This window comes from Onychostoma macrolepis, chromosome 07, assembly GCF_012432095.1.
Source record: "Onychostoma macrolepis isolate SWU-2019 chromosome 07, ASM1243209v1, whole genome shotgun sequence".
Classification (NCBI taxonomy): Eukaryota; Metazoa; Chordata; class Actinopteri; order Cypriniformes; family Cyprinidae; genus Onychostoma; species Onychostoma macrolepis.
The window spans coordinates 27,532,550-27,546,673 of NC_081161.1; the positions used below are offsets into that span (position 1 = coordinate 27,532,550).

The following is a 14,124-nucleotide window of genomic DNA, read 5'->3' on the forward strand; positions in this document are numbered from 1 at the left end:
CCAAATCAGCATATTAGAATGATTTCTGAATGATTTTGTATTTATTTATTGTTTTACAGACTATAAAACTCTTGAGTGGAAGTAAATATACACATATGTACACACACACATGTTCTTTGTCCTCCACATTTGTTTGTTTTGTTTTTTCCAAAACAGAACAATGACAGAATTTTCATTTTGGATTAAACTATCCCTTTAAACACTAGAGCCTTACACACATATATTGAACCTGCAGTATACAAAGATAACATATACACATGCACATACACATACAAATGCAGCAGATTCAACAAATTCACTAGAGGGCCTTTTTAGAAACACACAGAGACACTGACTGAGTCATCCAAGTATCTGCCAGTTAAATCTCACTGTAACAAGTTACAAATCCCTGACAGCACAGAAACACTGATTAAATTACACCAGGGCATTTAGAGCTGCTGCCAGCTAAACAGTCCTGTTCACACAAACTTAACAAAACACCGAAGAACAAACCTAAATGCACATTATGAACTATTATGCACCCATACATTCATCTGTGTTGAGTGTCATTTGTTGTTGAGTTGAGAAAATATAATAATGGCAGGTTTTAAGTGTTGTTAATTGAAAATAAATATATAAATAACAAAAAAAAGTGGAAAAAGTACACTTCAGCATACTTTAAAACACACTAAATATATTTGATTGTGATTTTGTCAGACACTTACGCATGTTAAGTGAAGTTAAATGAATGTGTTATAGTTTATACTTAGATTAAATGCAATTAGTTGAATTTAAGTGTTTTTTTTCTGACCTACTTAAGTAGGACTGTGCTTTATAATGTTATTCAACAAAGTAAAACATTTAATGTGATATAATTTTTACAAAGTACTTTGTTTGTACTTACTGTAAGTGTGTAAGAAACTGTCATGAAAGTGTAAGCACTCTTTAAGTATACTTATGTGGCTTTTTATTCCATTATATTATCTGCAAATACATTTTTCAAATATAAAGATTTGAAGTACACTACAAGCGCACATTCAATACGATTAAGGGCATGTCTTTTTCACAAGGGTATTAATTAAAACATCAATGTAATATACTCCTGGAAAATAGCTTGGTAGTTTAGGCATATGTGCCATCTTTTAAAACAATGTATCTAATCAGCAAATAGTATGTGTAATTAATCATTTACAGAAAATGGAGCAATTATATGATTTCAAACTTGACATTGAGGTACAGACATAGAAGAATTTCCTACTTTATTGCATGAAATGCAAAGCTTTTATTAACATAGCTAGATTGATAACTTTATTACCTCTCTAGTAGACGAAGATAATTGAAGAATAAAGTCTTCCTGACTCTGGTCAATTTATCCATCTACTTAGATGAAGTTTGTTTTGGATTTTGCTGGGCACTGTTATGGCCACATCCATTATAATTTGAGGGTTTCTCATTAGAATATTTATTACTTTCTTTTCAATTTTTGGATAATTTAGCAGTGTTAATACCTGGCCAGAAATGAAGCGAGGAGAGACAGTGAGCAATAATTCAGGATCTCGTATGTCTGGGATTCATCTGAATATATCAGGAATATCAGACTTGTTTAATGAGATATCACTCTGCTTCGATCCTGAGTGTCCCCTCCCCTTCGCTCTGCCCCTCTCTGAGCAGTGCCTTATTATTATTTCATAAAAAAGCTCTGATCTGTCTTATGAAAAAGCAGAAAAGCTTTGTGAAATTCATTAAAGCAGCCTGAGAAATGTATTAAATGAGAAGGTGAAGCTGGTTGTTGGTTTAACCTTTCTGCTGTGAGGCTTTGAGCCTCCATAATCCCTATGCAAGGCTAACAGAGGCCCAGACACACACACACACACACACACACACACACAAATGTAAACGAAGAGACCATTCAAATTCCCTTGTCACAGAGAATGCTATCCAGTAATTCAAAGTTTGGAAAACATCAAATCTATCCATCTATGCAGACCAAACACATTCCTATAGGAATGGATGTGATGGTATCATGTCAAGAACTAGCTCTCAAGATCCTGAAAGCAGTGAGAGCAATAAGGATGAAAAGTGATAGGTGTGGAGGATTGGTCATTGTGCTCTACCTCTTCAATTAAGGTTGATTTAACTTACGACCCCCCTCCACCCCTCAGTACCAATCATCAGGCGCTGTTCCACATGCATTATGGATGAGGCTGCCCATATGCACTTGGGCTATCATGCGTGCCCTTGCACAAGGCTTTAGAGAAACTACAGCAAACTATCAAATAGGATATTCTGACCTTCCTCTCAACTGATTCCTCTTTCTCTAATTGTGCTCTCGTAACAGGAGACGTTTGTGGAATGATTACTGATCCTGAGATGGGGATGTGGGGATTTTTGGAAATCCTCAAAAATCAGATATATTTGTTTTCCTTTTTGATGAATAATCTACAACCCAGGCTAGTTTTCACATGGGCTACACTGAAGTAAGGAAGATTTTGACTAAATTACACACGTTTTCTCTATTTTGTATGTTGGTTTAAAACATCAAGAAACGTTTGATATTCAGACAAAAAAACATCCTAAATATCCTTTTTGTCTTTATAACTACTGAGTGAACACAACATAAATTAGTTTGCATAAAACAATGAAGGTACTGTTTAACCAAAAGATTAAACTGTATTCTAAGGGCATTCTTCATAAATGTCAGTCAGGAAAAGCTGTCACAATTTTATTGGGTAAAGTTTGTTTTAAATGTTATACATTTATATAATTATGTATTATAATACTTAGTTTGGACATTTGTAAGCATTAACCTATAGGCCTATGTTTTTGCTGTACCATGTGTGTGTGTTTTTACTGTTTGTCAAAACATACAATTTCCCCAAAATAAATAAATAAATAAAAATAAAAAAACAATGACAGGTTCCATTGTGACAACCTATTCATATAAATTGACAACATGTCAAATTCAAAGTAATTTATTTTAATCAAATAAAAACCCTAATCTGAAAAATACTCACTGGAGTTAAGAAAACTATAACTAACCTACAAAAATGTATACATACACCATTTCACAGTAGTATCTCACCATATCAGTTCCTATTGTAAGACACAAAGTATCCTACAGGAATAAAGGTTAAAGAGATCACCCAAAAATGGAAATTCTGCAAACATTTAATCACCCACGTGTCATTCCAAATTTGTATGACTGTATGTCTTCTGTGGAACATAAAAGAAAATATTCTGATAAATGTTGCAGTGTTTTTTTCCAACCATACAGTGGAAGTCAAAGTCTGTTTCCCAATATTGTCTTTTGTGTTCTGCAGAAGAAAGAAGAACAGGTTTGGGAGGACATAAGAGTGAGCAAATGATGACAAGTTTTTGGAGTTTATTTTTGGGTGTAGAATCCCTTTAATTGACAGTTCATCTCCTTCATAAGGATAAAACATATCTGCAAAAATGTTCCCATTTATACTTCTCTGTTTCCAAATGCTTGGTAAGACTGCGGTGACTTGAACTGAACATGGCACTTGATGGGCCTGCACGCTCCCTTCATCACAGCAGCTCCATCAGGGCCGTTCACTTACTCGCAGCTCTCTGGCGCCTCTCGAAGAGTGAGCTTGTAATCGCAAAGAGATCATCGTGGACAAGGTTCTCATCCTTTTTAAGCAAGGTCATTGAACTATACCTCTTATATTATCCCTGGAAAAGATCAAATGAGAGGAGATCGTCGCGGATTGCTACGCGCTTGGCAGTGACTGCGTGAGTGCTGTGACCGCTGCGCGTGAGGGAAGATGATGCGCGAGCACTACATTCGGTTCTTTTATTTTTGATATTCACACAGTTAATTCAATTAGTATTTCACTGGTTGATGGTATTGGCTAATTTGCCTTCACTGTTAGGACCACATGTTCCCATAGGGTTGAAATCAAATCAAACTTTCTTTGGGCTACCAGTAAAACTGATAAACAAACATGATAAATAGCCTATAACGTCTTCATGAAAATCTAAAATGCTAAAAAGGTTTATGAGATAGTTGGGTTTAGGACCACTATAGCCATCTGATCATTTATAGCCATCTGATCATTTTCTCAGAATAAAAACAATAGGGTAGAAGTCATGTCCCCACCATGTTAGATAAACAAACGTGTGTGCCTGTGTGTATGCGTGTGTGTGTGAGAGACAGAGAGAGAGAGAGAGTAATGGGAGTCTTCTAATTATATTGTCTAACACATTTAATAAAAATGCAAGTATTACCCTTTATCCAGACTTATTCCGCGTGAGGGAGCGTTATTTCTACCATCCCTTTCAAGTACGCATCCTTCAATTAGAATGCTGTTCCCGTCGCCTCCCACTACTGCCGTATAATTAGACTTGAGAGATTCAGCTAATTTCTCTCTCTCTCTCTCTCTCTCTCTCTCAGTTCCATTCTGATCGTCTAATTTCACCTCAAAGGCATATTTTCACGGTGTAACTCGCTGGTTAAACAAGGCCATATCCATTTGTTAATTGATGCAATTACGCATTTCTCGTAATGGTCGCGTAGGTCCCGAGATACGCATCAATCAGTTTTCTGTTGACCTGACAGAGGTTCTCTTCACGTCTGCCGGGACTGGCCCTCTCTCTAATAGAAAGAGATGGAAACATCATCGCAATTAACATCAGGTCGAACCTCTGATCGGTCAGACAGATGCGAGCAAGGGTCCTGCAGATCCCTCCTCAGTTCATTTGCTCATCAGCGGGGTAGTGTCTGATATGTAATAATAATAATAACAACAATAATAATAATAGTAAAAGAGGAATCGAGAGCATAATCGTATCTTGGAAAGACAGATAAATATATTGTTAGATATTTTATATAAATAAAAATAAACGATAGTTATGATTACATCTTGAATAGTGATATAGGCTACTATTTTTATTAACCTTGAAATTATTGTATATGAATAAAAATATTGACAGGGACATTAATGAGAGCACAGATATCAGGTAATAAAACGCTATTTAGCATTACAACCTCATTTTCTAGTGAATATTCAAAACATTCTCAAAGAAGGTGAATGCTTATTAAAATTATATATATATATTTTTTTTTTTCTTCTTTGAGGTATAGCCTATAGCCTAGAGAGAGAGAGAGAGAGAGAGAGAGAGAGAGACTATTAGCCTATGGAAAAAAAGAAAGAACGATTTATTGTGTATATTCGTTCGCTTTTAGCAAACCCAGTAATACTTTTTGCGCTCTAAGTCTTGGAATACACTAATGTTTATAAAGAAAAAGAAAAAGAGAAAAAAAACACAGAGGGGACAGGGGTGTGCAAAACACACCTCAAGAAAAGCGCGAAGCATGACGTGATTGGCAAAGACATCATTCTATCCTCGCCGTCCCGGGATTAGAATGACGTCACACTGATACCCGTGCATGGATGAATTCTAAAGAACTATAGAGGCACAAATAATAGCACAACCACAAGTTCATATCTTGCAAGTCTTACGTTATCCTTTAAGCTTTCTACAGCTGTTTAACAACAATATTTTTGTACTTGATGAAGCTTAACTCTAATTTCTCATTTCCGTAAGGGGATTATCTATACATATAAAACTAGGGCTGGCGTAAACATCCTCAGTGCTTCCCAGTTAAGTGCAGTCATCTATTATTGAGCGAAAGGCCGAGTGTGGAAATGTGTGTAAGACGGTGGATTTGAAGTAGATTTGGTTTCAATCGATCAGCAGGAGAAGAATATTGCTTATGGTAACAAAAGAAGCAGCTATGTCTTTCTCTCAGTTTGGATATCCTTACAATGCAACTTCTCAGGTAAGCATGAAAATTAGATCTTTTTCTCATGTAGATTCTTAATCAGCGCGTGCACCATAGGATGCCTTTTTTCCACATTCTGTCATAATCTCTGGACCTCAGTAACTAACACTAGTAGGTAGCAGCAGATTGTTCTGTCACTAAGTCCTAAAGTAAAGTTAGGCGATATCGTGGGGTTTGTCAATATTTATAGTAATGGGTTATTTGAATTATAAATGACCTCACGTGTTGTTGTAAACGTGTAAATTACCTTTACAGTGTAATTGTTCAGAGTGAGAGCGAGACTCCTCCCTTTGCCGGTAGCCTTTGCCGTCTGTGTGTATAAACTAATTATACATTTACAGATAACGGATAGATTATTTTGACAACATAACTTACAATCAATTACAGTTGTACTTTAATGTAAAAAAGAAGAAGAAGAAGTCTATGTTGTTAAAAGAAGCCGCGCTTGCTGCTGGTTAACTTTGTTACCCTGACGCAAAACTTAACAGAAAGTTTTACTTTCAGCTTTGACAGAAACAGATTTTGTTACGCCGAACGTATAAATCAACTCACAAGAAATAATGTTCGCCTATTTTTTAAGTAAATGTTTATGGATATAAATTCAAGTACAGCTCTTAAATAAAACGCATGCATGAGAACAAAATACAAGCGGTTCCAAGCAAATTCAGTTCTTCTTAACTTCACCTTACCTCAATTTTATGTTTTAGCCTACTAAGGAAACTGTGCGCATGCTTATAATAACGCAAATATAAAATGACATGTCTATCCACAATTTTCTTCATGCAGTTTTTCGTGTCGGCAAACCCCAGTACGACTTGCTGCGATTCGATTTCCAGGTCGGTGACGGAAGGATCGAGCGCGTCTCAGACCGCAGCCTCCTTCTGCTGTCCCTCCTATGAGAACCGGCTGCTGGCTAGTACGCGGACTGAGCTCAACGCCGCGCTTGGGATGTACGGCTCTCCCTACGCAGCAGCAGCGGCCGCCGCCGGTCAGAACTACGCCAATTACTTTCCGTACAGCGCCGACCCCTCTGCCATCTACTCCAGCCTGGTACGTGCAGCCCTCTCATCAGATAGAGCGCGGGTCCTCCGTTCAATCGATTGACTCATTCAAGTCACGGCTTGTTATTGATTATTTTGGCTTGGTGAGAGGACCATGCTGTCTAGCTGTCGGGTGAAATAACTTTGAATAATCAAAAGGAATAAACAGAGAATGAAGGGACATAGTCGTCTTGCTGTAAAAGGGCCTACTTGGTTTAATTTGCAATAAATAGACAGAAATGTGTGTATAGCTTAGCATGTAAGTGATAAAACAAAGTTATAATTTAGGGACAGTAAAGAGATAAAGTACTGTTTCTAAATAATAAATGTGCTTAGCTCAATCTCAGTAATATGACAGCTAAATTGCATTTCAAAATGTAAAGTTTTTTATTATTATTATTAATATTATTTATTCATCTCTAGAACCCACAATATGAAATCAAAGAGGGGTCAGGCAGTCTTCATGGCACTATAACCCAACCCGCTGCCTACTATCCATATGACCACTCACTGGGCCAGTACCAGTATGACAGGTGAGATTTGTATCCTGCCTCTAATATGATATTTTGATAAATAATATAGGCCAGGCTATTGCTTCAAATACACACTCTGTTAACCATTTAAGATGTCACATTTTAATTTGATTCAGGTATGGGACAGTTGATTTTAACGGGTCAACCCGGAGAAAAAATGCCACGCGGGAGACAACAAGCACTCTTAAAACATGGCTGTATGAACATCGGAAGAACCCATATCCTACAAAGGGTGAGAAGATCATGCTGGCCATTATCACCAAAATGACTCTCACACAAGTGTCTACCTGGTTTGCCAATGCTAGAAGGAGACTAAAAAAAGAGAACAAGATGACCTGGTCCCCCAAAAACAAAGCAGGTGACGACAGAAAGGAAGACCTCAATAAGAGTGACCCAGACAGTATTACCAAAGGTACCTCATAACACTTCTCAGCTAAATTCAATTCTGTAAATTAAAAGAAAAAAGTATTAGACTATTTGTAAATGCATGTGAGTGCCCACTCAGTATCTCTCTCTTGCTCTTGCACAGACTCCAAAGACAGTAAGGATGAGCAGGACCTGCAGTTCAGTGACCTGGATGACATAGAGGACGAGGACTGTGACAAGCTGGACAGTGACTGTGAGAAATCAGGTCAGGATGACCTCTCGACTTCCTCCCCTCCAAAGAGAGACTGTAACCCTGACCTCCCTCTCCATTCGAACTTCCCATCTTTTCCCTGTGGTCTAAAGAGTTTGGGGGCTCTGAACCCTGACTACCTGGATCCTCTGAGCTCCAAACCACAGCAGCAACAGCCCTCACCTCAGTCCACCTCTATCAACACTGTGGCACTCTCTCACTTTGAGGCATCGGAGAAGCCTCGGATCTGGTCGCTGGCACGTACGGCCGCCACAGGGGTTGTATTAGGCACACAGCATGGTGGGGATGTACGGACTGGGCCTGTGGACTGTCAGATGCAGGGAGTCAGGTTGCCCACAGTCGGAGGAGTGCAGTGTGGGGAGCTGAAGGGCCTTCAGGACCCTACCAGCCTCAGCAATACAGAAAGCCTTTACCAAGAAGGACTGCAAGGGATACACAAGGTATACAGTAGTGGGAGCTACAAGACCCTCCAGCTTCACTCTTCATCCTATCCTGGACTGACAGAATCCTGCCAATATTCCTCAATGGAAGGTACAGCCTTTCTCGATTTACAGAGCTATATAACAAGTCCAAATAACAATCATAAAGTTTCACAAGGTTATCAGCTGTTTGTAATTCTAAATGCTAGTCTGCTTCTGGTGTAATATTTCAATTATTCAAAATACCTTATTTTTTCTAACCAATTACATATAGATATGCAAAATAAAGGATATTAAATACAACTTTTGTGTTTGTTTGAGTACTGTTTGTGTAGTTTACTGATAGTTGTGATCTCTTGTGTTTGTGTACAGGCTTCGCCAGTGCAGGAAAAACAGAGACAGAATCCAGTGAGCTCAGCAACACATGTCCAACAATCCAGGATGCCAAAACCACTGCATTCAGACCTGTGATGAAGAGGTGAGGCAGGTGAGCATGAGTGAATATGCACACATACATTAACAAATTATTTTTTTTAACCCATTATGTCGGTGTTTCTATATAACTGATATCTCTCACATAATGAACAGAATGAAATTAACATCAACACATCGCATACTTAATATGGAAGAAAATATGTAAATGGATCTGCAACCTATTGTGTATGGCTACAGGTTTTTCAACAACAAAAAAAAAAGAAAAAAAAAAAAAAAGAAATCCAATCTTGTAGGATTACATAATATCTGTCACCCACAGTCTGCATTCAAGTACACATACTCTCTAGTAAAGTATCTTTGATAACAGTAAACATTTGTGCTGTGCGGCTAAACTGTTGAACATTATTGGATTGCTTTGGCTATTTCAGCTATATTGCACAACAGCAAAAAAAAAAAAAAACAGCAATGTCTCTTTCCATTTGGCATCTGTTTGTGTGTTTGATTTGAGGTAATGAGGAATACATATCTTTTGTGTTCTGTAATTTCATCACGCAGTTATACAACATTACCTGTCATTTTCACCTAGCCTAACTTTCACAATATCACCTTATTCTCATACATTTCCCTTCTCCCTCTGAATTAGGACTGTGGAAATGCCAATAAACATGGGGACATTTTTATGATCTACATTATGCACTATGGAACGGAGTCAATGAAGAACTATAAGCCCATGGCAGCAGACACTTGAAATAGTAGCGCGATGAATTTGTGTGCTCTTTCTGGAACTGTGAAAACTGGAGGCAGCCATAATTTTGCACAATATGATTTGATGGTGTCAATAACTTTATGCAATGTTTTGTGTATGTATGGGAATAAATTGTGATTTCTTATGTTTGCATTGGCAATCGTAGTTTAGTAATTCTATTTATCTATTTATTGTTTGATTATCCATCTGCTTTATTTATCTGTTACCATGTGTCCTCTCAAGGTTTTGTTGTGTGTTACATTTATTTCTCTGTGGTTATGTGCTTAATGTTATGTGATTTACTTTTTTTCGAAGCTGGTGTAAAATTTACAGTCAGTCTTTTTACTTTTATTTACCTATTAACAATAAATGAGGTGCGATACTGTGCTCCTGAGGAGTGTGCTATGTTTATATCAAGAAACTGTGAATAAATGTCATGTTGTTATTTATAAAATATTTTCTATGAAATAATTTTCTCATTTTTGTTGAATGATTTCCGTTTATAAATGAATCCATACAGCTTTATATAGTTCAGTTTATCCTCTTGACTCCATGCCGAAAGCCGGGACGTTGTTGGAAGGTCATAAATTCAGATGCGGACGTGAATGGACTCAGCAAGGGTGTGAAGAAAGGGTACAGCAGTTCCACATTGTCATTATTTAATCGGAATTGGCATCAAACACTTTGTTACTGTTCAGGCTCAGAGAAGCAGGAATTGGTTATGAATGCAGCTTTGTCTCCACCGCGCGCGAGCAGGTTCTGAGATATCAACGAGGTCACGCGGGAGCATCCATACCATGAAACGCGCATCAAGTGTTTTGATGTTGATCAGTCATTTGCTCGAATAGCGTCCCTGGAGATCTTTAAGCACCCAATTAAACTTGTAAAGCAATGTCTGGGCTGGTTCAAAGCCACAGAGAAAAACATTTTTCGTTTGTTTATAGTGTTAGACTAGGGTGTAGGGAAAAGACGCGGCATGCTTAGTATCGTGTTAAACTGATGGGGAAAAATAGCCATAAAAACGAACACTATCACACTTCTAATTCACGGGTCAAGACTGATAGCGTGCAGTTGCTTTAGTGAAAAAATAAAACAAGCTCTATTCTTCAACTTTTTTGTAAGATAAAAATGCGATCACGTAAATGAGAAAAATAAAAACTAAAGTGATGACCTACTGGTCAGGGTCCAGCAAATTAAGCCTTCGAAAGAGGCATTATTTCAGGACGGATTGAAAGATTAAGGCATGTAATAAGAGTATTAGGTCTATTCAAAGGCGCTGTGGTCAATTTGTGGTCGAACTGAAAAGAGGTCGAGCAGACTGTCGATGTCACTTGTTTGCGGCGCAGAATTCCTCAAAGGAAATTTAGGTTGACAAAGATGTTCATGATATCGTGATAAATAATAATAAGAGTTAATACGACTTTATTTTATTTAAAAAAAAAAGGCTTTAGCCATAATGCCATATAGTTAGGCTATATATATATATATATATATATATATATATATATATATATATATATATATATATATATATATATACACACACACACACACACACATATAATGAGCCAGTTTTTTTTACTTTACACAATAATAATAATAATAATAATAATAACAATAATAGTCAAATACGCCACAATATTGTAATATAAATGCTTGCATTTCATTCCTTATAAGAATACATTTTTGGGGATTTTGAAAGCTGTACAACAGTTTTGTTGCTGATCAACGCAGGCAAAAAAAAAATATATATATATATATATATATCAGAGGCCTGACACCACGCATTTGGCATGCTTTTTGCCCCTTATTCCTATATTTTTGTTTTATTAAAGGTCAACGGACTATCATTTGGATTATCCCTCAGGATCTCCACTACCAAGCAATCTGTCCAACAGGCGAGATCTATTTCTACAAATCTCCCTAAATATAATCTCTCAAAATCATATTCGGAATACTGTTTTGATTAAAAAAGAAAAGAAAAAAACAAGCAATGAGATTGGCATAATGCAGAGTAACTTGAAAGATTGAAAACACCGTTGTGTAACGCTTAATAGCAAATTCCAGCTTGCTGCCCCACATATGATCAATCATTTGACCTGCAACACAAATTCACACAAGAAAAAAAAAAAAAGAAAAGAAAAGAAAAGAAAAAAAAGTGAATTATACACTCCTTCTCTCTGTATAAACTGCTAACGCTGATTTTGAATTGACAAGTGTCACACAACTTGTGCATCGGCCGCATAAAGACGTTTGCCGTGTGTTAAATATTTAAAGCAAAGGTAATTAAAATGGGAGCTGTAAAGAAGAGCTGCCAAACATTATTGAAGGTAATGATGCATGTGCAATGGGATTAGTGCGGTAGCGCTATACCTGAGGGAGCCGGCAATAATAGCATGGATTCCTGCCACAAAGCATCAGGCTCATACTGCAACTAATAGATCAATTAAGAGCCTGTCTTACAACAGGTTTACACCATATTAAATCTAGACCAACGAGGGCAGAATAAGACTAAAATGCGCTTTCGCGTTAAAACGGGGACAGTGGAAATGTGTCCTGTATGTCCTACAATGTCTTATTCCCTTCAAAGAACTGCATCCCTGATTCTGTGGGTACGTGGCTGTTGTTCAGACTGTGCATTAGTTTAATGGATGGGTGCATGGGGACACATGCTATGCATTATGCAGAGTGCATTGAATGTAAATGGCATTACAATAATGGTCCATACTGAAAACCCTACGCCAAACATTTAAATTGTTTAAGTCGATCACAATTTTAGGCTACCTGAGGGAGGATAGATAGATAGATAGATAGATAGATAGATAGATAGATAGATAGATAGATAGATAGATATTTGAATAAACACAAAGCAGTGTCATGGCTATAGTCGTGTCATCTCACTGTGCTAGTTTAATTACGGGCTGTTGTAGCGATAGCGGCCTAATCCAGAACAGATTTCCGCTAATCTCCAATAATAAAGATGCAAGAAATAAACACCACCGCATGACGGATAAACATAGCTGAAGGACTAGGCCATCAAGTGACATTTTTAACGAGGCACTAAATCTGGTCACTTGAACCGTGAAGATGAAATGTGTTTGGGTAAGGTTTTGCTTACCACGCAATCAACTAAATACGGAGACCAGCCAAAGGTCTAAACGAGGAAAACCGCTTAATGAACATAAACTACTAAAAGTCTTGCAGAAAGGTTTGTGTAAAGGTAAGAAATAGAAAAAATATCAGTGGTTCGTTACAAAACAATAAATAAATCAATGGAATGTCCCACCATGAGAGAAGAAGGCGCGCGCTTTTGTTTGTGGATGAGGCGCGTTTCTGTCAGGACCGCAGCTGACACACACAGCTCTGATCCGCAAGTGTGCAGTCAAACCTCCCGCGGACAGCCTTTCTTCTGCTCTTCAGCTCTTTTCCAGCCCCGTCACCCTCGCATCGTGTAGCGAGCGACGACAAAACACCAACGCTTCCATTCTAATCAATAAAGCTTAACACTGCAGCAGGACAGCTTTGTTTAATATAATGTGAGAACTCCAGTTTTGAGAATTTATGTGAGACCTTAAAGTTTCCCAAAGATTAAGAAATTCAAAACCATTAGTCAACCATAGTTTTTATTTGGCTTTTATAAAACATTCAGATGACCAAATCTATGTAAAATGTGTCTACTGCAATCATCATAATTTCTCACTAATTGTGAATCTGCAATAAACCTTTACAGCCACAGACTTACGTTTAGAGCAACACTGGAACTGGGACTTTTTAAACTAAGTTTATTCTCACTTATATACCCTTAAGGTTGTCAGTATGCATCTTATGACATGTGAAGGACTCTTGATGCAATCATTTTTATGGATTATGGAGATGTGGCATAAATGGTTTAGATTTTGATAAAGTGTGCTGATGAGCCAATATTACTCTTTATAATGTTAATTCAAGTCGATTTAAAAGTGCTTTTAGCTGGTGATATCCACAGCCAAGGTGGGATCTGGCAAAGATCTATATTTTGAAACATATGTGAAGCAAAGTATGTTGATGTGTATGACCAAAATGAATATATTTCATGACCAAGGTGGCACAGATGCTGTGACCCACACAAGAACATTTCTGGTTTAATGTGGGAGCATGATTTATGTGAAATGATACACTGATTTAACTGCTACAACTTCATCTACCTGCTAGCTTTCAATACAGAAACATTCCCACATTAACCAGATCTGATCATTAGAACATTCCTAAAACAAATGTTTAATTTCATATGATCTTCTTTTCACTTTATAAAAATGATGACGCTACATTCAAACTAAAACCACATTCTCAGACAATAACATGATACTTCATGGGGATAAAATGTTCAAAACTGTTCAAATGTTTAACAGAAATATAAATATGGATACTAATACTATATCATGACAGAAGGGGAGTTTAATAAAAAAAAAAAAAAAACACACATATACATACATACACACACACATATATATATATATATATATATATATATCCTCTTTATAATATTTT

The 14,124-nt window shown here is 37.1% G+C and overlaps 1 protein-coding gene across 1 annotated transcript; it reads left to right on the plus strand.

The window, feature by feature from the left end:
• The first annotated feature begins 5,291 nt into the window (after nucleotides 1–5,291).
• On the plus strand, nucleotides 5,292–10,461 carry irx6a (iroquois homeobox 6a). The gene is made up of 7 exons (XM_058782606.1): nucleotides 5,292–5,785; nucleotides 6,575–6,838; nucleotides 7,252–7,361; nucleotides 7,478–7,773; nucleotides 7,891–8,529; nucleotides 8,790–8,904; nucleotides 9,496–10,461. Exons 1-6 carry the CDS (start codon nucleotides 5,720–5,722, stop codon nucleotides 8,897–8,899), a joined length of 1,485 nt encoding a protein of 494 aa, XP_058638589.1. The 5' UTR covers nucleotides 5,292–5,719; the 3' UTR covers nucleotides 8,900–8,904; nucleotides 9,496–10,461.
• Nucleotides 10,462–14,124: the final 3,663 nt, after the last annotated feature.